Source organism: Pan troglodytes, chromosome 1, assembly GCF_028858775.2.
Source record: "Pan troglodytes isolate AG18354 chromosome 1, NHGRI_mPanTro3-v2.0_pri, whole genome shotgun sequence".
Taxonomy (NCBI): Eukaryota; Metazoa; Chordata; class Mammalia; order Primates; family Hominidae; genus Pan; species Pan troglodytes.
The window spans coordinates 191542233-191567545 of record NC_072398.2 but is presented as its reverse complement, the minus strand read 5'-3'; the positions used below and the strand labels follow the sequence as shown (position 1 = coordinate 191567545).

The 25313-nt window shown below is 42.3% G+C and overlaps 1 protein-coding gene across 40 annotated transcripts in view; it reads left to right on the top strand.

Moving 5' to 3' along the window:
- MACF1 (microtubule actin crosslinking factor 1) overlaps positions 1-25313 on the top strand; it is a 378870-nt gene that overhangs the window by 300006 nt on the left and 53551 nt on the right. For 33 of the 40 annotated variants that reach the window (XM_063782390.1, XM_063782385.1, XM_063782389.1 and 30 more), the window contains 10 exons: positions 14305-14466; positions 14661-14831; positions 15962-16128; positions 19392-19551; positions 19898-20224; positions 21181-21265; positions 21769-22010; positions 22639-22845; positions 24485-24604; positions 24999-25106. In XM_063782390.1, coding sequence (XP_063638460.1) covers positions 14305-14466; positions 14661-14831; positions 15962-16128; positions 19392-19551; positions 19898-20224; positions 21181-21265; positions 21769-22010; positions 22639-22845; positions 24485-24604; positions 24999-25106 — 1749 coding nt within the window. Of the gene's footprint in view, positions 1-1405; positions 6448-14304; positions 14467-14660; positions 14832-15961; positions 16129-19391; positions 19552-19897; positions 20225-21180; positions 21266-21768; positions 22011-22638; positions 22846-24484; positions 24605-24998; positions 25107-25313 lie in introns of those variants that run through there. The other 7 variants (XM_054681501.2, XM_063782397.1, XM_063782380.1 and 4 more) reach the window with 3 other exon arrangements.

The following is a 25313-nucleotide window of genomic DNA, read 5'->3' as shown; positions in this document are numbered from 1 at the left end:
AGTCTGATTCCCTAAGTAAGCCTAAGGCTCAGCTCAAGGTTTCAGTGCCAGATCTTCATACACCAGGTGTTGGTTTCACTTACTGTTTGTGTAAAGGATAGAAATAACTTTTCCATAAGTTTTGCGGTATATATTGACCACATGGTCCGACAGAGATTCCGAATTTTAATAGATGTTTTTTTCCTTCATAAAATCAGAGAATGGCCATCACAAATAGAACAGAGTATTGGACCCCTTCAGAGATGCAGCTGCCTCTGGTGGACAGTTTCCTGGGTTGCCCTTTGTACTTTCTTTGTTTAACAGTCACCAGGTGACCAAGTGGCTTTTCTAAAAGCCAAAGGCCGTGGACGACAGGATTGTGAGCGACTTTTCTCTAGTGTTTTCTATTTGAGATTTGAAATACCCATGCTTTTCATCTGGTCCAGGGAGGCTCAGGTTTCCTTGGCTGTGCGCAACTATAAAGGACCCAGGTGTTTGGTCGTAGGGCTCAGCTGTTGGCATCCCCACCTCCCCCACCACCCCATTTTCTTCCGTCATTGATACCACTCAGGTCTGTGAGCAGAGAAATCCTGGTGGGAGAATTGACCAGGACTTGATATACTTGAGAAGGGGGAGAGGGAAGGTAGAATGTGCCTAGAGTTATCCAATAACTTTGGTCTCTGAGCGTGACCGAATTCCTTTGGGACACCGGGAAAGTGCCGGGTTTAAGGCTGGAGTGTTCTTCGGTCGGCAAGGGGCGCGCTAAAGGTGACACTGGAAGGAGCAGGGACAGCCTTTGGCGGCAGAGATGGAGCCGAGAGCGATGCAGGCGGCCTACCCCAGCCGGCGCGACCTGCCGGCACACGGGAACTCGAGTGGCCGTCGCCAGAGCCGGCTAGCTGGGGGAGCGCGGGCGCCCTTTCTGGATTCGTTCGCCTTTGGGCTGGGCTCGGAGCCGGGCCGGTTGGAGCGAGACAGGGGCGGGAGGGGCCGGGCCAGCGGGAGGAGGGCGGGGCTTTCCTTTGTCAGGGGATTTGCGCCGCGCAGCCCAGACTCGCGCGGGTTCCGTTCCTCTCCTTGCGCCCTCTCCGGGGGCGGGGCGTTCCCCTCTGGCCCCGGGGCGCGGTGGGCGTGGGCTGCGGGAGCCGAACGGCTGGCGTCCGGGGTCTCTCGCTCCGAATCCCGCAGAAGCCCCTCCTTCGGCGCCTCAGCCTCCAATCCTCTCCACCGCTCCCTCCTCTCTCGGGGTCGCTCCTCTCCCCGGCCCCGCCCCCGCCGGGCCCCGCCCCCGCCCTCGTCCTCATCCCTGTGCTCTCCGCGTCGCGCGCTCCCTGGCTTCCAGGGGGCTGCCCGGGCGGGGCGGCGCAGCGCGGCGGCGCGGGGAAGGGGGAGGAGAGCCGCCCGCCAGCCGAGCACTTCCAGCGAGCGAGCGAGCGAGCTAGCGAGCTAGCGGGCCGCGCTGCGCGGGGGAGGAGGGCTCGCCCCCCGCCCGACCCTAGCGGAGCCTTTTGTTCCCAGCCAGAAGTTTGCATGCCGGGACCGTGACAGCTGCGGGCGGGGAGGACGGCGGGGCCGCGGGGCCAGCGGCGTGGTGGAGAATAGAGGCGGCTGCTTGTCATGCAGCCCACGGCGTGGCGGCTGCGGGCCGGGGACTGGCGGCGGCGGGGGAGGCGGCGCCCACAGCACTCGGGACTCAGCTGCCGGAGGGACAAACTAACTTCCTGAGCGCGGGACCTGAGGCTGGCGCGGCCGGGAGCCACCTGCAGCCTGCGGTGAGGCGACCCTGGCCCTCGGGGCGCGCGGCATGGCGCGGGGAAGCGGGCCGTGCTGAGCGAGCCCCTCCGACAGACCCGCGGCCGCTGCTGCTGCCCGCCTGCCTTTCCGAAGGCCTGGCGCGGGGCTCCCCTCGCCTTGTTTTGCAGCTACAGCGCAGGGTTGGCCTGGGAGCCACAACAATGCCATGATGTTTTGGAGACAGGAAGCCCCAAGCTGGCCCCGAATGAAGGACTTCCTGTGTTTAAAGTTGCAGGAATATCCGCCGACCAGCCCAGTTCAAATGCAAACACCCCAGCTAGGGAGGACGAATGGCTAATTCAGACCAGCTGGACTCTCCAGGGCTGGAACTGAGGATAAAATGAAAGGAATTCTTAGGAGCTTGGGCCATACTTGAAGACTAGAGAGGCTGTGCCATTGTTATTAAAGGATACAATCGGCATAAATTTGCTGCTCCCAACTCTGCTTCGGTGAGAAGTGAGTGGAACTAGATATCGAAAAAGACTCGTCAATATCAGATGATTTTTGTTGACTGTATTTGAAAGAGCAGTGCTCTTAAAAAAAATTAAACCATAAGCCATACAAGGAATTATTTTAAATTATATCGTCTGTCAACCATGAGGCTGCTAGCCTGTGAGGAAAAAGCTGTTTGTCTTAGAGCTTCTCCCAGAATGGTTTCAAAACGGAACTTCCAGGCCTTTCTGGAGGGCAGATGCAATTGGTGGTTTGGGGTATGAACAGCTAAAAGGATTTATAACTTAAGTAGAATGCATTTGGGGGGAACCTGTGAAAAATACTTTTGAAAGATTGATGGTTCATCTTGATTGAAAAAGGATGGGTAAGCCACTCAGCCGACCAGACTGTTTAAGGCGGAACCCCACCTGCCTGGGGAAAGGAGAGGAGGAGGATGGCTACATAGAGGACTGCTATGTTCCACAACGGTCTATATATGATACGATGAGGATAAATGAGCAAATTGACCAGGGGTCAAAGCTTAACCAGACTTCAAAAAGCACCATGGAAAAGATGGAAGGAAGTACTATATCCAGCAATGGTACATTAGGAGCAGCATCTAATGTTTTTGAATCTAGAGCACCAGAAGGTAAGAAGCTGGATGAGAGGATAATATTTGATGCGCTAAAGCTAAGCAGTGATGTGCAGAAGTCAGCACCTGTGCCACCCAGAAGGCGGCCAAATGCAGAACGCAAAGACAATGTTAACAGGAGATCGTGGAAGTCCTTCATGCCACCCAACTTCCCAGAATTTGCAGAGAGGATAGAAGCTTCTCTCAGTGAGGTTTCAGAAGCTGGCGCTTCAAATCCTTCCTTGCAAGAGAAGAAGGAGTCCAATTCTGCATTAACAGAAAGTTCTGGTCATTTGGACCACAGGGAACCTCAGTCAGAGTCAGTAACTCTGGAACATGTGTCCAAATCCATAGGTATTCCAGAGGCGCAAGATTTAAAAAACTTAAGTGGAGACTGCCAGGACTTTAGATTTCAGCAGCACAGTGCAAACCCTCCTCATGAATTCCAGCCTGTAGAATCAGAAGCTGTAGCAACAAGTGGTAACACAGATGTAATGCAGGAATCCAGATTCTCAAGTGCAACCTGGCCGAGGGCCACAAAAAGTTTAGCTAAGGGAGGCTTCAGTGAGAAGCAGCACCCCCTTGGGGACACAGCCTGCACTGTGGAAATGCCACCTCTCTCCCCTTGCCTGAGTGAAGAGCTGTTAGATCCAGAATTGCATGTTCTCATAACCCCCAGCCTGAGAGAGAAAACAGAGTCTGAGCTAAAGTTTGAGGAGGATGAGCGATGGATTATGATGGAGGCTGAGGGAGAGTGGGAGGAAGAGAAACTGTCAGACAGGGAAAAGACTTTTCTGATGGCAGATGAGAAGAACAGCCTGGCAGATATTTTTGAAGAAAGAGAACAAACAAACACAGCAGTAGTGGAGGATGGATCCGATTGCTTAGCTGCTGTCTTGAGGACTTTTGGCCACCTATCTCTTGGTCAGATTTGTTGCCCTGATGACCCACAGCCAGCCAAGGACCAGTTGGCTACTGTTCCCAAGGATATACCCCTGGATTGCGATTGTGTTCTTACAGGTGAGGATATTCTCGGTGAGGTGGCAAACAGAACTGCTCAGGGGTTAGAGGGACTTGTTTCAGATTCAGCATGTACTGTGGGTACTATTGATGCAGAACAGCTCTCTGACACAGACTCAGTGCAGATGTTTCTTGAACTTGAAAAGGAGTGTTTATGTGAAGAAGGAGTAACTCCTCTAGTTGAGCTACAGAATCAAATCTCTTCTGAAGGGCTGGCTGCATCCCAAGATGCAGAAAATTTACTCGTAATTAGTCATTTTTCAGGGGCTGCCTTAGAAAAGGAACAGCATTTAGGCCTTTTACATGTAAGGGCAAAAGATTATGATACTAGATTGGATTGTGGATATTTTAATACCCTGGATTCTTCTCAGGTGCCTAATGCTGTGGAACTTATTGCCCACGTTGATATCATGAGAGACACTTCCACCGTTAGCAAGGAGGAATGTGAAAAAGTGCCTTTTAGCCCCAGGACTGCAGAATTTAAGTCCAGACAGCCAGCTGATCTGGATTCACTGGAAAAGCTGGACCCAGGAGGACTGCTGAACTCTGATCACAGGGTTTCTCATGAAGAAAAATTATCAGGCTTCATTGCTTCTGAGCTGGCCAAAGACAATGGCAATTTGTCCCAGGGAGACTGCAGTCAAACTGAGGGGAATGGTGAGGAGTGCATTGAGAGGGTCACCTTCAGTTTTGCTTTTAATCATGAACTAACAGATGTTACCTCAGGACCTGAAGTAGAGGTGTTATATGAATCAAATTTACTAACAGATGAAATTCATTTGGAAAGTGGGAATGTAACTGTTAATCAAGAAAATAACAGTCTGACATCAGTGGGAAATGTGGTCACTTGTGAATTGTCCGTGGAGAAAGTTTGTGATGAGGATGGTGAGGCAAAAGAGCTGGATTATCAAGCCACGCTTTTGGAGGATCAAGCTCCAGCACATTTCCACAGAAACTTCCCAGAGCAGGTCTTCCAGGATCTCCAGAGGAAGTCCCCAGAGTCAGAGATTCTGAGTCTGCACCTGCTGGTTGAAGAACTGAGACTTAATCCAGATGGAGTGGAAACTGTGAATGATACAAAGCCTGAGCTGAATGTGGCATCATCAGAGGGAGGAGAGATGGAAAGGAGAGATTCAGATTCATTCCTAAATATTTTTCCAGAGAAACAAGTTACCAAGGCTGGTAATACTGAACCAGTTTTAGAGGAATGGATACCCGTCCTCCAGAGACCTTCCCGGACTGCTGCAGTACCCACTGTCAAAGATGCCCTAGATGCTGCACTGCCCAGCCCAGAGGAGGGTACCTCAATTGCTGCAGTGCCTGCCCCAGAGGGAACTGCTGTAGTTGCTGCTATAGTGCCCTTTCCACATGAGGACATCCTAGTTGCTTCAATAGTCTCCTTAGAGGAGGAGGATGTCACAGCTGCTGCAGTATCAGCCCCAGAGAGGGCTACTGTCCCAGCTGTTACAGTATCTGTCCCTGAAGGGACTGCTGCAGTTGCTGCAGTGTGCTCCCCAGAGGAGACTGCTCCAGCTGTTGCAGCAGCCATCACACAGGAGGGTATGTCAGCTGTTGCAGGGTTCTCCCCAGAGTGGGCTGCTTTAGCTATTGCAGTACCCATCACAGAGGAGGATGGTACACCAGAAGGGCCTGTCACCCCAGCTACCACAGTGCATGCTCCAGAGGAGCCTGATACTGCAGCTGTCAGAGTGTCCACCCCAGAGGAGCCCGCCTCCCCAGCTGCTGCAGTGCCCACCCCAGAGGAGCCCGCCTCCCCAGCTGCTGCAGTGCCCACCCCAGAGGAGCCCGCCTCCCCAGCTGCTGCAGTGCCCACCCCAGAGGAGCCCGCCTCCCCAGCTGCTGCAGTGCCCACCCCAGAGGAGCCCGCCTCCCCAGCTGCTGCAGTGCCCACCCCAGCAGAATCTGCCTCCTTTGTAGCTGTGGTGGCCACCCTGGAGGAACCCACTTCCCCAGCAGCTTCAGTGCCCACCCCTGCAGCTATGGTGGCCACCCTAGAGGAATTCACTTCCCCGGCAGCTTCAGTGCCCACCTCTGAGGAGCCTGCCTCCCTAGCAGCTGCAGTGTCCAACCCAGAGGAGCCCACCTCCCCAGCAGCAGCAGTGCCCACCCTAGAGGAACCCACCTCCTCAGCAGCTGCAGTGCTCACCCCAGAGGAACTCACTTCCCCAGCAGCTTCAGTGCCCACCCCCGAGGAGCCTGCCTCCCCAGCAGCTGCAGTGTCCAACCTAGAGGAGCCCGCCTCCCCAGCAGCAGCAGTGCCCACCCCAGAGGTGGCTGCCATCCCTGCTGCTTCAGTGCCCACCCCAGAGGTGCCTGCCATCCCAGCTGCTGCAGTGCCTCCTATGGAGGAAGTTTCCCCCATTGGTGTGCCCTTCCTGGGAGTTTCTGCCCACACTGACTCAGTGCCTATTTCAGAAGAAGGAACACCTGTTCTAGAGGAGGCTTCCTCCACTGGAATGTGGATCAAGGAGGACCTTGATTCCCTAGTATTTGGCATAAAAGAGGTGACCAGCACAGTGCTACATGGGAAAGTGCCTCTGGCTGCAACCGCTGGATTAAATTCAGATGAGGTAATTGTTGTCCATTTTGATTCTGGGAAGGGTCTAAAGAGTAAAGTGAGATTTGCAGGGCTGACCTGGTGGTGATGAGAAATGGCACAGATAGTTCTTTTGTTCTTTTTGGGTCTCCCGGGCTTATAGTTTGTAGTCTTTCTGTTGAGTTTTTGGGGAAAATATACTTTAATTTTGTCTGGTGAAAAACTTTATAATTTCATGCTTCGTTTTTTATTCAGATAAGCCAATCCCACGGAAAACAGGGATATAAACAGTTGTTGATTTACATTTTTAAAAAGATTATTAGCAGGAAAGGGTCATTCTGTTTTTGAATTATACAGTGAGCATGTTCTTGCCTAAACCAAGAGACAGTTTATTCATTGGTGGTGTCAACATTTAGGTAGAGGCCAGAGTGTGAGCTTTGGAATGAGACCTGGGGTGCTTCCTAACCACTCTGGGAAAATTAGTTAGCTATTCTTGAGTTTCCTGTTTCTTCATTTGTTAAGGCATAACTCTGTGAGGATAAAATGAGATACATTTAAGGTACCAAGCGTATAAGATTACCAATCACTGGCCATATCCTCCCCATTCTTTTCAAATAGGTATGTTGGTTGGTTGAAAGAATTTACCAAAGTAGATTGGAGAGAAGCAATAAAGCTAAATGATTAAGAACTTTTAAATGCAAATATGTGTTTCTGAAAACCAGAGCTAGGCATAATGTTTATGAAAAATAGAGGTATTTTAGCCATCTTTGTCAAATTGCCTTTGTGTCTTTAAGCAAGTCATTTTCCTTTCCAGGACCTCGTTTCTTCATTATAAAACAAGAAAATTGGGCTAAATGTCCTCTTGGGTCTCTCTTGGCTCTAAGATTCTTTTTATTTTTATTTTTTAGATGGAGTCTGGCTCTGTCACTCAGGCTGGAGTGCTAGAGTGCAGTGGTGCGATCTCGGCTCACTGCAAGCTCCACCTCCCGGGTTCACGCCATTCTCCTGCCTCAGCCTCCCGAGTAGCTGGGACTACAGGCGCCCGCCACTACGCCCGGCAATTTTTTGTGTGTATATATATATATATATATATATTTAGTAGAGATGGGTTTCACTGTGTTAGCCAGGATGGTCTCAATCTCCTGACCTCATGATCTGCCTGCCTCGGCCTCCCAGAGTGCTGGGATTACAGGCGTGAGCCACCGCGCCCAGCCGGCTCTAAGATTCTTAATGTTAGAGAACCGAATGTGTTAGGAAACAGTTGGAAACGATGTTCCACATCCTTGAGCACTCCTAGTCCAAGGAATTTGAGATCAGCAGCTTTCCACAGTTAATTACCCAGGTTTGATTTGGTCAGTGGTAAAGAGTGCAGGAGTTAGAGGTTTAATCTGAACACAAGAGATGACTGAGTGAGAAGATTGTTTTGATTTTACTGTGTCCCTAGGACTCAAAATAGTGCCTTCTTCATAGCAGGCATTTGCTGTTGACTGACTGACTGAATGCATGAATATCAATTTCCTAGAGTTGGATGGATGCTACAAGAAAGATGGGTTTTCTCATTCACCTCATTGCAGAGCCTTTCAGGGCAGCCTTAAGTCAGCTAGAGCACCAGCTAAACATGCAGGTCCTGACAACAAAATCATTTTGATTGCATGCCATAAGCTCTTTGATTAAGAAGATTGATTAAGATAATCTGGCCTTGCTGAGTGGTGGTGGTTTTACCTTGAGCTTTACCAGTTATTTTGTCAGGTAGCATTCCATTAAATTAGGATGCATCATCTTTGAGACTGATGGATTTTTGATTCATTTTTCCGAGTTTTATTGAATTTGGAATGACACCGAGATCCCAATAGCCTGTACAAAGTGAAGACAGTAGGTCAACAACAGAGCCATTCTTGATAATACAGAATATTTCACACCAGGCACAGTGGCTCACACCTCTAATCCCAGCATTTGGGAAGCCAAGGGAAGAGGATTGCTTGAGGCCAGGAGTTCGAGAACAGCCTAGGCAACATAGTAAGACCCCATCTCTGAGAAAATAAAAAGAAAAAAAAAAACAGAATATCTCCAGTATAAAGATTATATAGCAGTAATCATGAAATATAAGGATTAAATTTATAGTGAGGCAATCAAATCTGCATAAAGGGGAAAAAGTCGTAGAAATCCTGTATCAGTCTCTGGAATCCTTGTTTCCTCATCTGCAAAATGAGTAGATGGCTACATAATCTCTAACTATCCTTCCAGCTACAGGAGGTAATCCTTTTATGAAATATTGCCTGATGTAAATGACAGGAGAAGGAAATGGTAGCCCAGCTGCAAAGTTGTCCATCTTTGAAGTGTGGTTACTTTGTGGAATATCTGGAAGTGAGCAAATGCCTATATCTGTGTACAGGAAAGGATAGATCTGAGCCTCAGCCAGGACTGTTAACCAACAAGAATGTAGAGAGGCCATTTTGAAAATATTGAAACAAAATAAATCATTATAGAGTTAACATGAGTATACAGGTTTGCTAAATTGGGGAAATATTATTTTAAAAGGCTTTTCCAAGATGAGAGGTTAATTTTTTATTTCTTCCATTCCCTTAGGATTCCAAGAGGCAACTGAACCTGCCATTTTTATATATAAATACTTAGAACTCAACAAGTGATTTAGCATGAACTGAGGTCCTCTATGTCTGTATGTATATGTGCAAGTGCAGACATGGATACATGGTTAAAATAGATATAAACTTTGTAATTGCAATAACAACAGAGTTTGGTAGAACTAAAATGCCAAAAACTTGTTTGCTTTTTCTGTAATGGGATCTGAGGCCTACTGAGACCAATCTCTGGTTATGTAAATTCCCTGCTTATTTATAGACCTCTTCAGTCTTAATCCCAGTCACTGGTTCAAAGGAAGAAAAAAACCTTTTGTATAAAATAAGGGTTCTATAAGATTACAATTTGCCAAGGGAGTCTTTTTAAGCAAAAATTGGAGAGCACCACAATTCCAGTTCAGTGTTTGAACGCTCTGCTGATCGGCAGAATCTTCATTGGTTTTTTGCATTCCCTAACACCGTTTGTGTACAAGGATTCATTCATTCATGGAACAAAAAAAAATTTTTTTTTTTTTTTTAGACAGAGTCTCACTCTGTTGCCCAGGCTGGAGTACAGTGGCACAATCTTGGCTCACTGCAGCCTCTGCCTCCCGGGTTCAAGCAATTCTCCTGCCCCAGCCTCTGAAGTAGTTGGGATTACAGGAATGTGCCACCACACCCAGTTAATTTTTTTTTTTTTTTTTTTTTTTTTTTGTATTTATAGTGGAGACAGGGTTTCACCGTGTTGGCCAGGCTGGTCTCGAACTCCTGACCTCAGGTGATCCGCCTGCCTCGGCGTCCCAAAGTGCTGGGATTACAGGCATGAGCCACCACACCCGGCCTGAGTAAATATTATGAGTACCTACTCTGTGCCAGGTACTAGGCTCCTGCAGTAAATAGAATTGACATGGTCCTTGGCCTTGTGGAACTTATACTGAGTGGAGGAGGCAGATATTAAGAAAACCACACATAAATAAATATAAAATAAATACATAGTTAGAAATTTTGGCAAATTCTTTGAATAAAATGATGTCAATGGATTTGAAGACAATAGGGTGGATTGAAGATATATTTTGGAGGTAAAATCAACAAGATCTGATTGTGGCTTCTGTGTTGGGGCTGAGGGAGTTATCAAGGGTGACTTTTAGGTTCTGGTTTGTACAGTGGAGTGGATAGTATAAATTATTGATTTAAGGAAGAGGTAAGGGAAGGTGGGAGATACTGTTTCATTTTTGAACTGTTAGGCTTGGGATGCCTGTGGTTCATTTTTTTGCATGGAGATATTAAAAAAGCAGTTGGATATGTAGCTTTGAAACTCAGAGAGACAAATTGAGAGTCATAAGCATTTATTGTGGTTAGTATTTAAACCCACAGAAATTGATGGAATTGCCTAGGAAGAATATAGAAAGAGAAGAGAGTCCAGGACTGACGTCGTTCCCTCACTCCCACCCCCAAAGATCATTTAGAGATCTAGAAGAGGAGAAAGAAAACAAAGGACAACAGAAAAGAATCAGTCAGGATAAAACTGGAAAAATGCAATAACAAGGCTGGATGCCGTGGCTCATGCCTGTAATCCTAGCACTTTGGAAGGCTCAGGCAGGCAGATCACTTGAGGTCAGGAGTTCAAGACCAGCCTGGCCAACATGGTGAAACCCTATCTCTACCAAAAAATACAAAATTAGCTGGGTGTGGTGGCGCATGCCTGTAGTCCCAGTTACTTGAGAGGCTGAGGTGGGAGAATCACTTGAACTTGGGAGGCAGAGGTTGCAGTGAGCTGAGATTATGTCACTGCACTCCAGCCTGGGCAACAGTGTGAGACCCTGTCTCAAAAAAAAAAAAAAAAAATGCAGTAACAAAGATAAAAGTGTTTTAAGGAGTTCTTTGGGAAATTTTCTATTTTGTGTCCTAGTTGCATCTTACAACCTTGCAACAATTTTTACTAGTGTACTTCTTTGGAAAATGTCTGCCAGTACTGCTTAGTTAATAACATGACACAGTCCTATTTCACTAACAGTGTGTGAAATACTAAGGAGTAGGAATTTTAGTGTATCTAAAAGCACTGGTTTTGCAAAACAGCTTTATTTGGGAGTTGACAGAAGGAAGCAGGTGTTTTCAAATGTACGTTCTTTAACGTTCTGTTCACTTTTATTCAAAATAGATAATATTTAGAGGTGCTTTCATATATGTTTTAACTTACGAGAAATGATACAAATACCCATTGTCCCTGTCAATCCATAGAGTGAAGGTGAGAAATGAAGGAATAGCTAATGCTTCTATAGGAAATGTTTGTAAACAAAGTAAATCCAAAAGTTTAAAGTTGCAGTAGCTCTTATTATAGATTGAACATCCAAAATGCAAAATGCTCCCAAGTCTGAAACTTTCTGAATGCTGGCATGATGCTCAAAAGAAATGCTCATTGGAGCATTTCAGATTTCAGATTTTCAGATTTGGGATGCTCAACCGGTAAGTATTTAATGTAGATATTCCAAAATTTTAATAAATCTGAAATCAGAAACACTTCTGATCCCAAGCATTTTGGATAAGGGATATTCAGCTTGTATATGAAAGAGATTATTGAACTATTTAAATATAATTTTACTTTTCTTTCTTTCTTTTTTTGAGATGGAGTTTCTCTCTTGTTGCCCAGGCTGGAGTGCAGTGGCATGATCTCGGCTCCCTGAAACCTCCACCTCCCGGGTTCAAGCAGTTCTTGTGCCTCAGCCTCCCAAGTAGCTGGGACTACAGGCGTGCGCCACCATGCCTGGCTAGTGTGTGTGTGTGTGTGTGTATTTTTAGTAGAGACGAGGTTTCGCCTGTTGCCCAGGCTGGTCTCGAACTCCTGAGCTCTGGCAATCTGTCTGCCTTGGCCTCCCAAAGTGCCAGGATTACAGGCATGAGCCACTTGCCTAGCCTATTTTACTTTTCTGTGTCATTTAAAGTACTGTCCAGTAGGACTTGCTGCCAAGATGGATTTGTTCTCTATCAATAGTCCAGTAGAGTAACCACTGGCCATATGTGGCTTTGACTATGTGAAACGTGGCTAGTGGGTCTGAGGAACTGGATTTTAAATTTAATTTAAATGTCAATAGCTATATGTAGCTGCTGGCTGTCATGTTGGAAAGCACAGAAAGAATTTAAATGTCAGTTGTAGAGTGAGATAGGATTTGGTTATTGAGTAAAAGAGGGCCCTGTAATTTGGACTTGACATCTTCCCTCCATACCTTGGCTTTCTGCCTTCTTTGCCTTTTCATTCCTTCACCTTCACCTCCACCATTTTATTGTACCAAAAGCAGCTTTAAACTTGGGATGTTTTTCCTGCCTCTATCTGATTTTTCTTCAGCAGAAACATCTTTAATGCTACAAAATGGAATTATAGCAGTTGTTTTTTCTGGGAACCATGTTGTTGGAGAAATAGTCATTTTAACTGAACTGCTTTGTAATGTTGCCTAAGAAAATATGGTATAATCAAATTATAGTAAAAAAATGAAGTGCACTCATAATTACTTTTATAACCTTCCTTTTTCAGTGTTCCCTGGGGCTTTCCCTCCCTGGTAATCTTAGCCAGCCATAGACCATTCTTTCTAGAATCAGTTTCCTAATCCTAGTGTGGTCTGTAGTCTCATATTGACCAAAATTGGTCTTACTTAAACTTATCATTTTCTTTTATATTTATTTTTGTCCTCTTCCATTTTCTGTCATCCTCTGGCCTTAATTGACTCACCTGGCTCATGGAAGAAAAAGGAAGGGAAATAAATCCAGGCTAGTGAAATATAGCTGGTTCTATCCCTCTGATAACTGAGAGAAACCCAATTTTTTTTTTTTGGGGGGGGAGGCGAACTTGCTCTGTTGCCCAGGCTGGAGTGCAGTGGCTCAGTCTCGGCTCACTGCAAGCTCTACCTCCCGGGTTCACTCCATTCTCCTGCCTCAGCCTCCCGAGTAGCTGGGACTACAGGTGCCCGCCACCATGCCCGTCTAATTTTTTGTATTTTTAGTAGAGACAGGGTTTCACCATGTTAGTCAGGATGGTCTCGATCTCCTGACCTCGTGATTTGCCCGCCTTGGCCTCCCAAAGTGCTGGGATTACAGGCGTGAGCCACCGTGCCCGGCCACTTCATACTCTTAATGTGGCAGAAGTACCATTCTCTTCTGACCCTTTTTTCCTTTTAGACATGTCTAAATCATAATGGAGCTTAACTGTAGTAGAGCAAAGTATACACATTGCTTGTTACACCTATTCACATTGTTTTAAAATTCTGTTGCACCATGGTAAACGTGGATAATACAGTATCATTTTTTAGCAGTTTTTTAAATGTAAATCTGTATATTACTCAGAGTGTGTGTCTGAAGTTATTAAGGACATTTCCCAACGTTACTGGCCCATTTCCCTTTGTAATCAGAGGAATTCTGTTTCAAGATTATTGTTGTGTGTGATCTGTGGCTCTTGATCAGAATGAAGTTAAGTGGCCACAGGAGGATTAAGCTATGAGGTTGGCATTTTTCACACTGTTAATATGTTTTGACTAATTGAGTTATTAGTCCTAGTCAGAGAAGAGCATTTCTTATTAGTGGTCAGTTAAGGCTATTCCCCAAGGGATATTTCATCTTAAATACTAGTCATTTGGTATTATTCTATTCTTCTCTTTTAGGATTCATATACATTGCACTTACTTGTACAGCATTTCGAGGTTGATGCTTTTCTATTCTCCATGGCTTTTTGCATTAAAAATTAAGCAACAGGCCTGGCACGGTGGCTCACGCCTGTAATCCCAGCGCTTTGGGAGGCCGAGGAGGGCGGATCACGAGGTCAGGAGATCGAGACCATCCTGGCTAACACGGTGAAACCCTGTCTCCACTAAAAATGCAAAAAAATTAGCTGGGCATGGTGGCGGGCGCCTGTAGTCCCAGCTGCTCAGAAGACTGAGGCAGGAGAATGGCATGAACCCGAGAGGCGGAGCTTGTAGTGAGCCGAGATCACGCCACTGCACTCCAGCCTGGGCGACAGAGCGAGACTGTCTCCAAAAAAAACAAAAAAAAATTAAGCAACAGATTTTAAAAAAAAGAACAAAGGAAAGAGTCATTGGGTTAAAGACCTAAGTAGTGTCATAACTCTCTGTAATTACATGTCCATAGGAGAATGTATTGAAATACAAAACTACACGTTTTCTTGATGCTTCACGTGCAAATGCTTGTTCTTTCTTTTTATTCCTGGTTGTCTTTCATTAAGTCATAAATGCCCCAAGAATAACCAGTCTCTGTGTGGTATAGAGAGTCTAATAGCCTTTGTATTAAATCTTCTTTGGCTTGTAATTATCTAGATGTTTCAGAAAGAACAAGTGGATCCTCTTCAGATGAAATTGCAGCAGGTGAATGGACTTGGCCAGGGATTAATTCAGAGTGCAGGAAAAGACTGTGATGTGCAGGGTTTAGAACATGACATGGAAGAGATCAATGCTCGATGGAATACATTGAATAAAAAGGTGAGTGACAATGGGGTAGCAAGTGTACTGGAAACGGAAGGCATAGAAAAGAGACATCTGAATCTAAGGTTTCCCGAAACCTGAATGGAAATAAAAATTTAGCAGTTGCAATCTATAATTACTAAAAGAGGTCAGTAGTAATTTGAAAACTACTTTCTCCGTTCTCATAATGAACCTACATGTTCATGATACAGGTCGCACAAAGAATTGCACAGCTACAGGAAGCTTTGTTGCATTGTGGGAAGTTTCAAGATGCCTTGGAGCCATTGCTCAGCTGGTTGGCAGATACCGAGGAGCTCATAGCCAATCAGAAACCTCCATCTGCTGAGTATAAAGTGGTGAAAGCACAGATCCAAGAACAGAAGGTAAGTGAGAATGTTGGGACAGTGAACTGTAACAGCCGTAGGGAGTAGTAGACAACACATTTGCTTATAGTTTAAGAAGCAGTTCAGGAGTTTTAGTAGAATTCCTAAACTACTTTGTGTCATCCTGAAAAGAAAGGTGGAAATTGATTTTCATTATCTTACTTAAATCTACTGGTTTACTGTGGCATATATTAGACTGAATAATTTTACCTGTTCATGTATCCTATTTCAGTGTTCATCTATGATTTTATGTTAAGAGGTTTTTGGTGTTTTCAGGGTCAGCAATATTCTAAATAGTGTTGTATATCATGTACAAAGTTTTATCTATATTTTTTGTTGGTTTAATTTCTATTTTAGTGCAGTTTTTTCTTTTTAAAAAAAATTTATCCCAAAGGAAATTTAATTTTTTTCTCAGCTTTATTGGTATATAGTTGACAAATAAAAATTGTATATGTTTGGCTGGGCGTGGTGGCTCACGCCTGTAATCCCAGCACTTTGGGAGGCCGAGGCAGGCAGATCACGAGGTCAGGAGATCGAGACCATCCTGGCTAACACGGTGAAACCCCATCTCTACTAAAAATACAAAAAATTAGCCGGGCATGGTTGCGGGCGCCTGTAGTCCCAGCTACTCGGGAGGCTGAGGCAGAAGAATGGTGTGAACCTGGGAGGCGGAGCTTGCAGTGAGCCGAGATCGAGCCAGTGCACTCCAGCCTGGGAGACAGAGTGAGACTCTGTCTCAAAAAAAAAAAAAAAAAAATGTTTATAATATACAATGTGATGGTTTGATACACATATACATTGTGAAATGTTTACCGTAGTCAAGATAATTAACATATTCATCACTTCAAATGTTAACCATTTTTTACGGCACTTTTCTCTTGGTTCAAAGGAAGTTCCGTTAGTCACATAATGACAGTCACTGCTCCATTTAAAAATTTAAGTGTGTGAAAAGTATACGAGTGGTGAGAACTGTGCTATATCTCCTGTTTTTGCCCCAAGGATGAAAAAAACTTCTTTTACTCAATGAAGCTTAGGATTTGGCGGGTTGGTTTCTTTTGTTTTTTTTCTTTCTTCCTAGTTCAGATTTCAAAATGATCCTGTGTTACAACTTTTCATTCTCTTTATAATAGTTGCTCCAGCGGCTCCTAGATGATCGAAAGGCCACAGTAGACATGCTTCAAGCAGAAGGAGGCAGAATAGCCCAGTCAGCAGAGCTGGCTGATAGAGAGAAAATCACTGGACAGCTGGAGAGTCTTGAAAGTAGATGGACTGAACTACTCAGTAAGGCAGCAGCCAGGTAAGATCAAAGGAATTTTGAGGAGTGAGTCAGAGGTTTGTTTTGTTCTTCTTCGACTTATTATCACTATAAGTTCTTGGATGATTCATATAGATTTTTGGAAGGTGTTTAATGGCTTTTATTTGAAATGGGATAAGATTTTAGAGATGATCCTCATAATCAGAATCACACTCAGGAAATGGTCTCCAGCATCTTCATAAATTTCCGAGAGCTGGAAAACTCATTGCTCTGTGTGGTTGTTCTGCTGTAGTATAATCATAGTTCCAAATGACAGACACAGACTCCTATAGTCCAGCCGAGTTATTTTCTGAGTTTTTCAAACAGATTTCCCCCTCTTATATTTATAAATAATGCTTTTGATACTTGGAATTGAAATGTGTCATATTTCTTTTCTATAGCTTATAGTAATATTAGATTTTTTTTGCCTTTAGGAGCCAGTCTGTGGTTCTGTTAAATATCTGGGAATTCAAGAGATGCATGAACTTACCTCAATAAATGGTCAAAAAGACAGGCAACAAATCTTCCTCCTTCAAGGAAATATTCCCTTTCTCTTTTCATAGCTATAAGTTATCCTGTGACTTGAGCTTAATAAGTCACATAGATGTCTTTACTTTTATACAGTCCTCAGTTTTAAAATTAAATACCAGCTAATGAGAAATCAATAAGAGAGTTGATCATTTGTTATTGTATCCTTTACATTTCCTGGGTAGCCTATGGCAGTCTTCAAATAATTCCCTCTTCAGTCTTTTTATGTCCACCTGCCCATGACTTGGCTTATTCCTTACCGGAGTTGCAAAGTATGGCTTGCCTATGTTAGTGGAAGAAACAAAATGGAAAGAATTTAACTTACTTGTATTTCCAGATTTGTACTGCTTATTTTCTTTTCTCTCTGTCCATTTCCAGTAATGGTACCATTAGCTTTCCAGTTTCCTAGGCTTAAAACCTCGACTCCATTTTTACTTTTCTTTTTTTAATTTCTCCTTTGTGCCCACATCGATCAGCATGCTAAATTCTGTCTATTTTACTTTACAGTGTCTTTCCTGTCCATCTGTTTCTCTAATTCCCACTCTCCCCTCAGTTCATGACTTACGAGCTCTCACTAGGTGTATAGAGATAGCTTCTTCACTAATCACTCTACCACTAACCCTGGGGCCTTCCCCTTCCCATCCCCCAGCTGCAGATGAACCTTTCTGAAATAAGCCTTTAATCATATCTTTTCAAGCTCAGAGATATTTAATTGACTCCCTGTTAGAATAAAACCTTTAGATTATGAGGCTGACACACTGCCTGCCGTGCTAAGAAGGTGCTTAAAATAAAATATAAACTCTTTAACACACCATTCAAAGCCCTCTGTTTGACCCTAACCTACCTTTCTTAGCTTCTACTATTCTTCTCACTCCTTAATATTATAGCTGAAGTAAACTATATTCTGTTCTTTAATATCTTCTGACAATGTCCTAACCCTGTGTCTTATTTTATGGTGTTATAATACATCTTTCATGAAATGCTTTTGTCCAGCTCTCTCTCTTCTATAAAACTTACCTTTATTCCTCAATCATGGAATAATTTTTCCTGCCTCTTCACTGCCATAACTCTTTATCTGTACCTTGTATTATGATCATTATTTTATGTACTTACCTTCCTGGTCCATAAACTCCTTAAAGTCATGGTTTGTTTATCTAATGCATATTTTTATGACTCTTTCCTTCTACTTTACTTGTTTCCATTCTCCAAGCCTAATATAGTTTCTGGGCCAATATTTTAAATAGAAACAAATAACAAGAGTAGATATTTGATGCTTCTAAATTATTTTTAGCTCTTCTCCCTAAAAATACCTTTAATCTTATTACAATAAATTCTTCAAATTTTCAGATTCCAAAATCAAATGAGTAAGAAAGACATAAAAATTAGAGGCAATTTTTAAAAAATGAAATTCAAATTTAATAATAATTTTTAATATTGTATGTTTTAGTTGCATTACTTGAAGATATATTTTGAAGGCTGGCATAAACAAACTAGGAAAGAAAGTTTTAGACTTAGATTGCCACTTAAAAAATATGTTTTTCTTTATATTCAAACATAATTGAATTTCCAGTAATCAAAATGCCAACTTTTTTTATTTAAACCACTTCTTATTAAAATAACTTTGTCAGGGCATAACTAGCATAGGACCTGTTGTAAATTAGGTCTTCAGTAAAGGTTTGCTGAACTTAAGTGCATCATATACTCCCAGGCCTCTTCAAATGCCATATCTTAGTCTGTTTTTAGTAATTCAAAGACAACATTATGACCTTTCATTATTAATCTGCATGCTAATACAGTTCTGTGGTTGTTTTCTTGTCTGTTCCTTGTCAGGCTATCTCCAATATCCAGACTTCCTCCTCACTTTGTAATTTGCTGCTTTTATTTTATAGAGTAAAACAAACCACAGGTACTTTGGAAAGTACATCTCTTAGCACCTCTGTGGTCTCAGTGACAGTCATGTATCCCAGGAAAAGCCAAGCTTAGTTATGGATCTTATATTAAATAAGAGTTAAGATTCCAAGTGAGCTATAAAGTCTGTAGTTTTTTTGTTTGGTTTTTTTTGGGGGGGGGGTGCTTTTTGTGTTGGCAAATTCAGCCAGCGTGAGGTTTTTTGTTTGTTTCTTTTTTGTTTTTTTGCCTTAAATCTGGATTCAAAGTTATGTTCTGGGGCTTGAAATTACCAGAAGCCTGACTGGATTTTGGGGAGTTGGGGAGGGAGTTCTAGTTCATAGGCAATATACAGTCTTTACTCTTCAGATATCTTCACTCATAAATGAAGGTAGTAGTGACAGAGAGAATGAAAACAGACAACTTTTTGCCTCCTTTAAACCTTATTTTGGTCAGATGTTCAGGTGATATATATACTACATTCTGTTTTGATTTGTGTCAAATAAGGAGAACATTAGAAGATTTGATTCTACTGTTGCTACTCACCAGGTGATTGGACAAATCTTTCTTTAAGCCTTCTGAGTGAACTTTCTCTTTTATAATAGGGGGATAATTATTCTTTTATAATGGGGGATAATTATTCTGTCCACCTTACAAGGTTATGACAGAATGAGAATAAGGTTAATGGTGTGAAATCCTTTAAAACATCGAAATGCTACATAACGCGTGTTCTGTTTACTATTGGTATTTAAACTATACCTGGAAAAGACTATTCTTTTACTGAGTATAGTACTATTACCAGTTTTAATGTGACTTTTTTCCTGAGCAGCTTGTTCTATATATTTGTGTAGGCAAAAACAGCTGGAAGACATCCTGGTTCTGGCCAAACAGTTCCATGAGACAGCTGAGCCTATTTCTGACTTCTTATCTGTCACAGAGAAAAAGCTTGCTAACTCAGAACCTGTTGGCACTCAGACTGCCAAAATACAGCAGCAGATCATTCGGCACAAGGTAGGGAGTGGTTACAGTAAATGAAAACAGAAAACTGGAATTAGAAATCCTAGAAATGAGTAAACTGCCTGCAGCATTCTAGAGGATGTGTGTTTTGTGGGTTTAACTTAAAATATGGTCAGATTATTAATTGGAAAAGTCACATTCTTGAAATACAAATAGAAATTGACTGATAGGCTACCACCGGAATAAACAGCTTTTGTTCCCAATTTTTATATTATTTTTGCCTTTCAGTCGGTGAGTTTTTTAATTGTTTAATTTGTTGTATCATTTGTTATTCATCTTTTTGTGTTTACTTTTCATTTATTTTGTTTCTGTTATTCATTTTTTCCATCTGGATTTCCAGGCTCTGGAAGAAGACATAGAAAACCATGCAACAGATGTGCACCAGGCAGTCAAAATTGGGCAGTCCCTCTCCTCCCTGACATCTCCTGCAGAACAGGGTGTGCTGTCAGAAAAGATAGACTCATTGCAGGCCCGATACAGTGAAATTCAAGACCGCTGTTGTCGGAAGGCAGCCCTACTTGACCAAGCTCTGTCTAATGCTAGGCTGTTTGGGGAGGATGAGGTGGAGGTGCTCAACTGGCTGGCTGAGGTTGAGGACAAGCTCAGTTCGGTGTTCGTAAAGGATTTCAAACAGGATGTCCTGCACAGACAGCACGCTGACCACCTGGTATTCATGTTTCCATTTTTATTGGTTATGTTATTCTGTTATTTTGTTATTTTGATTCATGTTTCTCTTCATTTATTTTTTTTTCTTCATTACAAACACTTCAACTTTATTTTATACACAAGTGCATAGTTAGTGGACTTGATGCTGACTGCTAATCTGTTTTTGGATGAGTCCATGGAAATACTTATATTTAACAAGTTAAATCAGTAATTCTAGAAGATGGTACAGGGTATAGTCAGGGGCCATCTGAACTCCAACTCATGATTTACATTATTAGGTGATGGGTCACTAAGATTCTAAATATTTGGGCAGTTTTATGAAAGATAATATGCTTTAACAAAACCAGATCTATCTGTGTAGTGCCCAGGATTTGATCATACAGTTAAAAACTTTTAGGATATTTCTGGATTTGTTCAAATTCCAGGGATTCTGTGTCATCTTAATAGAAGAGTTTGCCTTTTTCATTTCATTTTTATGAAATCTGTTTGGGAGAGTAAAAATAGGTAATTTTTCTAATAGTCTGATTCTTTTGCTTCGTTAACTTTAAATATGAAGAGAGTTTTTAACCAGGATTCTGATTTAAGTCAGTCTGTTCTTACTGAATTTCTTCTCTTGAACTTTCTGTTTATTCCTTATTTTGGACACAGTAGACAATTTTGCTCAATTTCACTTCTGCCTTTCTTGGGTTCAGGTTTGGTACCAATAGATTGGTAAAGCTGATGTAATTCTAAGTTTTTCTCATCCAGCGCATAGGAAAGCTTGCCTATAGGTATCTGATTTAATTATTTTGAATAGTCAATGGGCTAACCAAGGAGAAGACGAGGGGATCAAATATCTGATGTTTAAATTAAACTAGTATTCATCTCTTTACTTTAAATTTGGTCTCTTAAAGGTCTCGCATTTTGTTTCGTTTGTAGTGCCACAGTTTCAGGATTAATGGTATTCTTTCCTTTCAGGCTTTAAATGAAGAAATTGTTAATAGAAAGAAGAATGTAGATCAAGCTATTAAAAATGGTCAGGCTCTTCTAAAACAAACCACAGGTACTTTGAAAAGTGTGTCTCTTAGCACCCCTATGGTCTCAAAGACAATTATGTACCCAAGGAAAGGAGTTCCCTGCCTTAGCCTCTTCTTTATGTATATATGAGAAGCTTAGTATTCACTGATTGTATTCCCTACTGTGCTCCAGAAGGTTGTTTCCTGCTAAATCTTTTGAAAACTAAAAAGTTATCTCACATCTGGTTATAGAAGATGATTTCTCCTCTCCTTCAGTATCTTGAATGCCAACATGCACTGAAAGGTGCTGGAAACATCTAGAAACACTTGACGCTGAACTCAGATTTTAATAATTCAGAAGTGGCTTCTTTTATCCAGTGGAAAGTTTATTTTATTTCCCATTTGCCCTTAGTATGGGATAGGTGAAATCGTTACCACAGAGAGAGAGAGAGCGTCTATGAAATTAAAGCTCTGATTTGAAGAAAGGGGATCAGAGACTCCTCATTCCTAGATCTCTTAAATATGAGTAATTGTGTGCTATCTTCCATAGGTGAGGAGGTGTTACTTATCCAGGAAAAACTAGATGGTATAAAGACTCGTTACGCAGACATCACAGTTACTAGCTCCAAGGCCCTCAGAACTTTAGAGCAAGCCCGGCAACTGGCCACCAAGTTCCAGTCTACTTATGAGGAACTGACCGGGTGGCTGAGGGAGGTGGAGGAGGAGCTGGCAACCAGTGGAGGACAGTCTCCCACAGGGGAACAGATACCCCAGTTTCAGCAGAGACAGAAGGTGAGCTGTTATTTTACCATAAAAAGAAAAAAAGGCTTCCTCTTTGTCAGAATCCTTAAGCTTTATCAACCTTTACCTTAAATATAAACTAAAAATATGTGCCCCCTTTCTTGTTTACTCATGGACAGTAAGATTTGACATAAAGACATATATGTTACACATATGAAGAAGAAAGAAGTTGAATCAAGTTTACTTTGTAACATTTTAACCTCTATTATTTATTCTCTAAAGAGTGCTTCATGGTTTTATTTGATTTCTCTGCAGGATCTAGTATAGTTCTAGATGCATAGAAATATTGTATAGGTACTTGTTAGGTTAAATACTGAGCCTTTGGTTAAAGCATTATTTATCATTTCTGTTGAAGTAAGGAGATGAAAGAAGTATTAGTTGTTTTACCCAGAGACAATGTGGCTCAAAAAGTCTTACAGACAGTTCTAAGCAAGCAACAATGAAGTCTAAAGTCAGGCTTCAGAATGATTGAAAAATCTGAGATGAGAAAAAAATAACTGAAGGAAGGAGGTCAGAGTCCTGCTGGGATGTGTGGTAGAGATAGCAATTTCCACCCAGCACAGTTGCTGATGTGCTTTATTTAGCAAGGTATGGCCTGAAAACTCTTTTCCCTCCTTAGGAATTAAAGAAGGAGGTCATGGAGCACAGGCTGGTGTTGGACACAGTGAATGAGGTGAGCCGTGCTCTCTTAGAGCTGGTGCCCTGGAGAGCCAGAGAAGGGCTGGATAAACTTGTGTCCGATGCTAACGAGCAGTACAAACTAGTCAGTGACACTATTGGACAAAGGGTGGATGAAATTGATGCTGCTATTCAGAGATCACAACAGGTAATGTTTATAATACCTCTGCATTAATATTTTAGACAGTATTGATGTGTGAGATACAGTACTATGACCCACATAAATACAGACTCAGAAATAAGAATGGGCTCAAGCTAAATCTGGTGGAATAAATATGTTTCATTGATGGGAAATGATTGGGTAGAAGTTTGTGAGGATGGATCCAGAATTTGACCAAAATACTTGACCCCTTTGAGTAGAGAAGTACTTGGAGAAGAGTCTACATGAGGCCTTTTCTTAGCTAATGCCCTGCTAAGAAGGCTGATGGTGATGGGAGTAGATAATATCTAGATTCAAAAGGTCCAAATGCACCACAATCTTAGTTTGACATAATTAACTCTTTTAGCATTAGATGGAAGAGGGGGAAGGAATCTAGAACTATAATTACTATCAAATATGCAAACCAAAATAGCAGAGCTATCTAAAATAGAACCTTCTCAGTAAACACAGGTGTCATATTTCCCTTGATCTTTTTTCCTTCCTACTTTCTGGAAAAAAATCATTTGTTCTTTTGTGTAGCTGGATACACACCTCTTAATGTGTCGTAGTACAAAAAATAAGTTAATATAACTCCTTAGGATCATAGTGATGAACGTATGCTTTTTGAACCACACAGAAATTTGCTTTGAGTCCAGGTATATCCCCAGTGTGTCTTTAGCGTTATCCCTTATCTTGGCCAGATATTTCAATATGAAATGTATTGTGCTTGGGAGAAGCGTATTTTTAAATGTAAGTGTATATTGGCCAAGTTGAAGAGGAAGAGATAAAAGACTGGAGAGGTCAGGCATAGGAGACTGGGCTCACACCTGTAGTCCCAGCACTTCGGGAGGCTAAGGCAGGAGAATCCCTTGAGGCCAAGAGTTCAAGACCAGCCTGGGCAACATAACAAGACACCATCTCTACAGAAATATTTAAAAATTAGCCGATCATGGTGGCAATTGCCTGTGTAGTCCTAGCTATTAGAGAGGCTGAGGTGAAAGGATCACTCGCGCCTAGGAGTTAGAGGCTGCAGTGAGCTATGATTGTGCTACTGCACTCCAGCCTGGGCAACAGAATCAGACCCTGTCTCTGAGGGGGCAGGGAAGGATGGAGGATTAGGGAGCCCTCATGAAACTAACAGTCACGTAGAACATGTTCTTGGTTTTCGTTATTACATAACCATTTAAAAATGTGTTGTTCTTTTGGGGTCTTACGCTGCTTCAGCTAAGCGGGCACTTCCGAGTTAACTTGACTCAGCTGTCTACTGCCATATTAGGTTTATATTTAAACATCTGACTAAACCTACTACTGTTCCATGTCTGGGTAGGAAAGAGCAATGGCAGGAAGAGTGTAGTCTCATAAAAACACTGATTAGGGCATATTTCTTTTGAAGGGGATTGATATCTGTTATTTCTAGCTGTAGAAACTGAGTTCTGTAACTTATTTTAAAGAAATTGAAATATGGTCAGTTTTAACTTGTTTGCATCTTGATTTGTGATTTTATGAAATTCTTCCCAGTTTTGACTCTACTTTGTGAGATATAAACTGTATTACTGAAAATCCAGGCCTTGCTGTGTTGAATAAATTGCAGTTATGTGGAGACTTGGCTGTATATAATTTGTTTATTTTTCTTTAATACTTCTATTAGTATGAGCAAGCTGCCGATGCAGAACTAGCTTGGGTTGCTGAAACAAAACGGAAACTGATGGCTCTGGGTCCAATTCGCCTGGAACAGGACCAGACCACAGCTCAGCTTCAGGTACAGAAGGTACGTGCCCACTCTTTCCTGAGCTAATAGAATCATCAGTAACTTAGAGTGACTAGGAGAGTTTCTGACTATCCCATGTCAAGTGGAATAATTTAGTGGCATGATGGCAAATAGAAATTAATTTTCTATGTATTTGGTTGAGATGAGGAAGAATTTTTTTTTTTTGCTTTGTGAGAAAGGAAAAATAGGCCCATTAATCCATAATTAGCAATTTCCTTGATAGAAATTTTTGTAAGCTACTAAAAAGATAAGCTAGAGAAGATGTTGGATAGGCAAAGTGTCAAACTGTATAAGAACAATTTTTGATGTGGCTTTTTCATAGATTTTGTCTTAACCTTTAGTAATAACAGGAAAAGGGTCTTTTTACTTCTTAACTACAGTTTACTTTTCAAAGGCTTTCTCCATTGACATTATTCGACACAAAGATTCAATGGATGAACTCTTCAGTCACCGTAGTGAAATCTTTGGCACATGTGGGGAGGAGCAAAAAACTGTATTACAGGTGAATTACATTTATTTATTTGCCATATTGTTCCTGTTTTTATCATGGTGAATTAGAAGCACAATTGTGAAATGATGGTTTAAGGCTTTTTCCCTCCTGGACTTTTCTTATGATTGTTATTAAAGTCCAGCTTGATGTTCTGGGGAATTCAGAATCTTAACCCTGTGTCCACAAATGTTTAAAACAGCCATCCTATATAATGTGAAA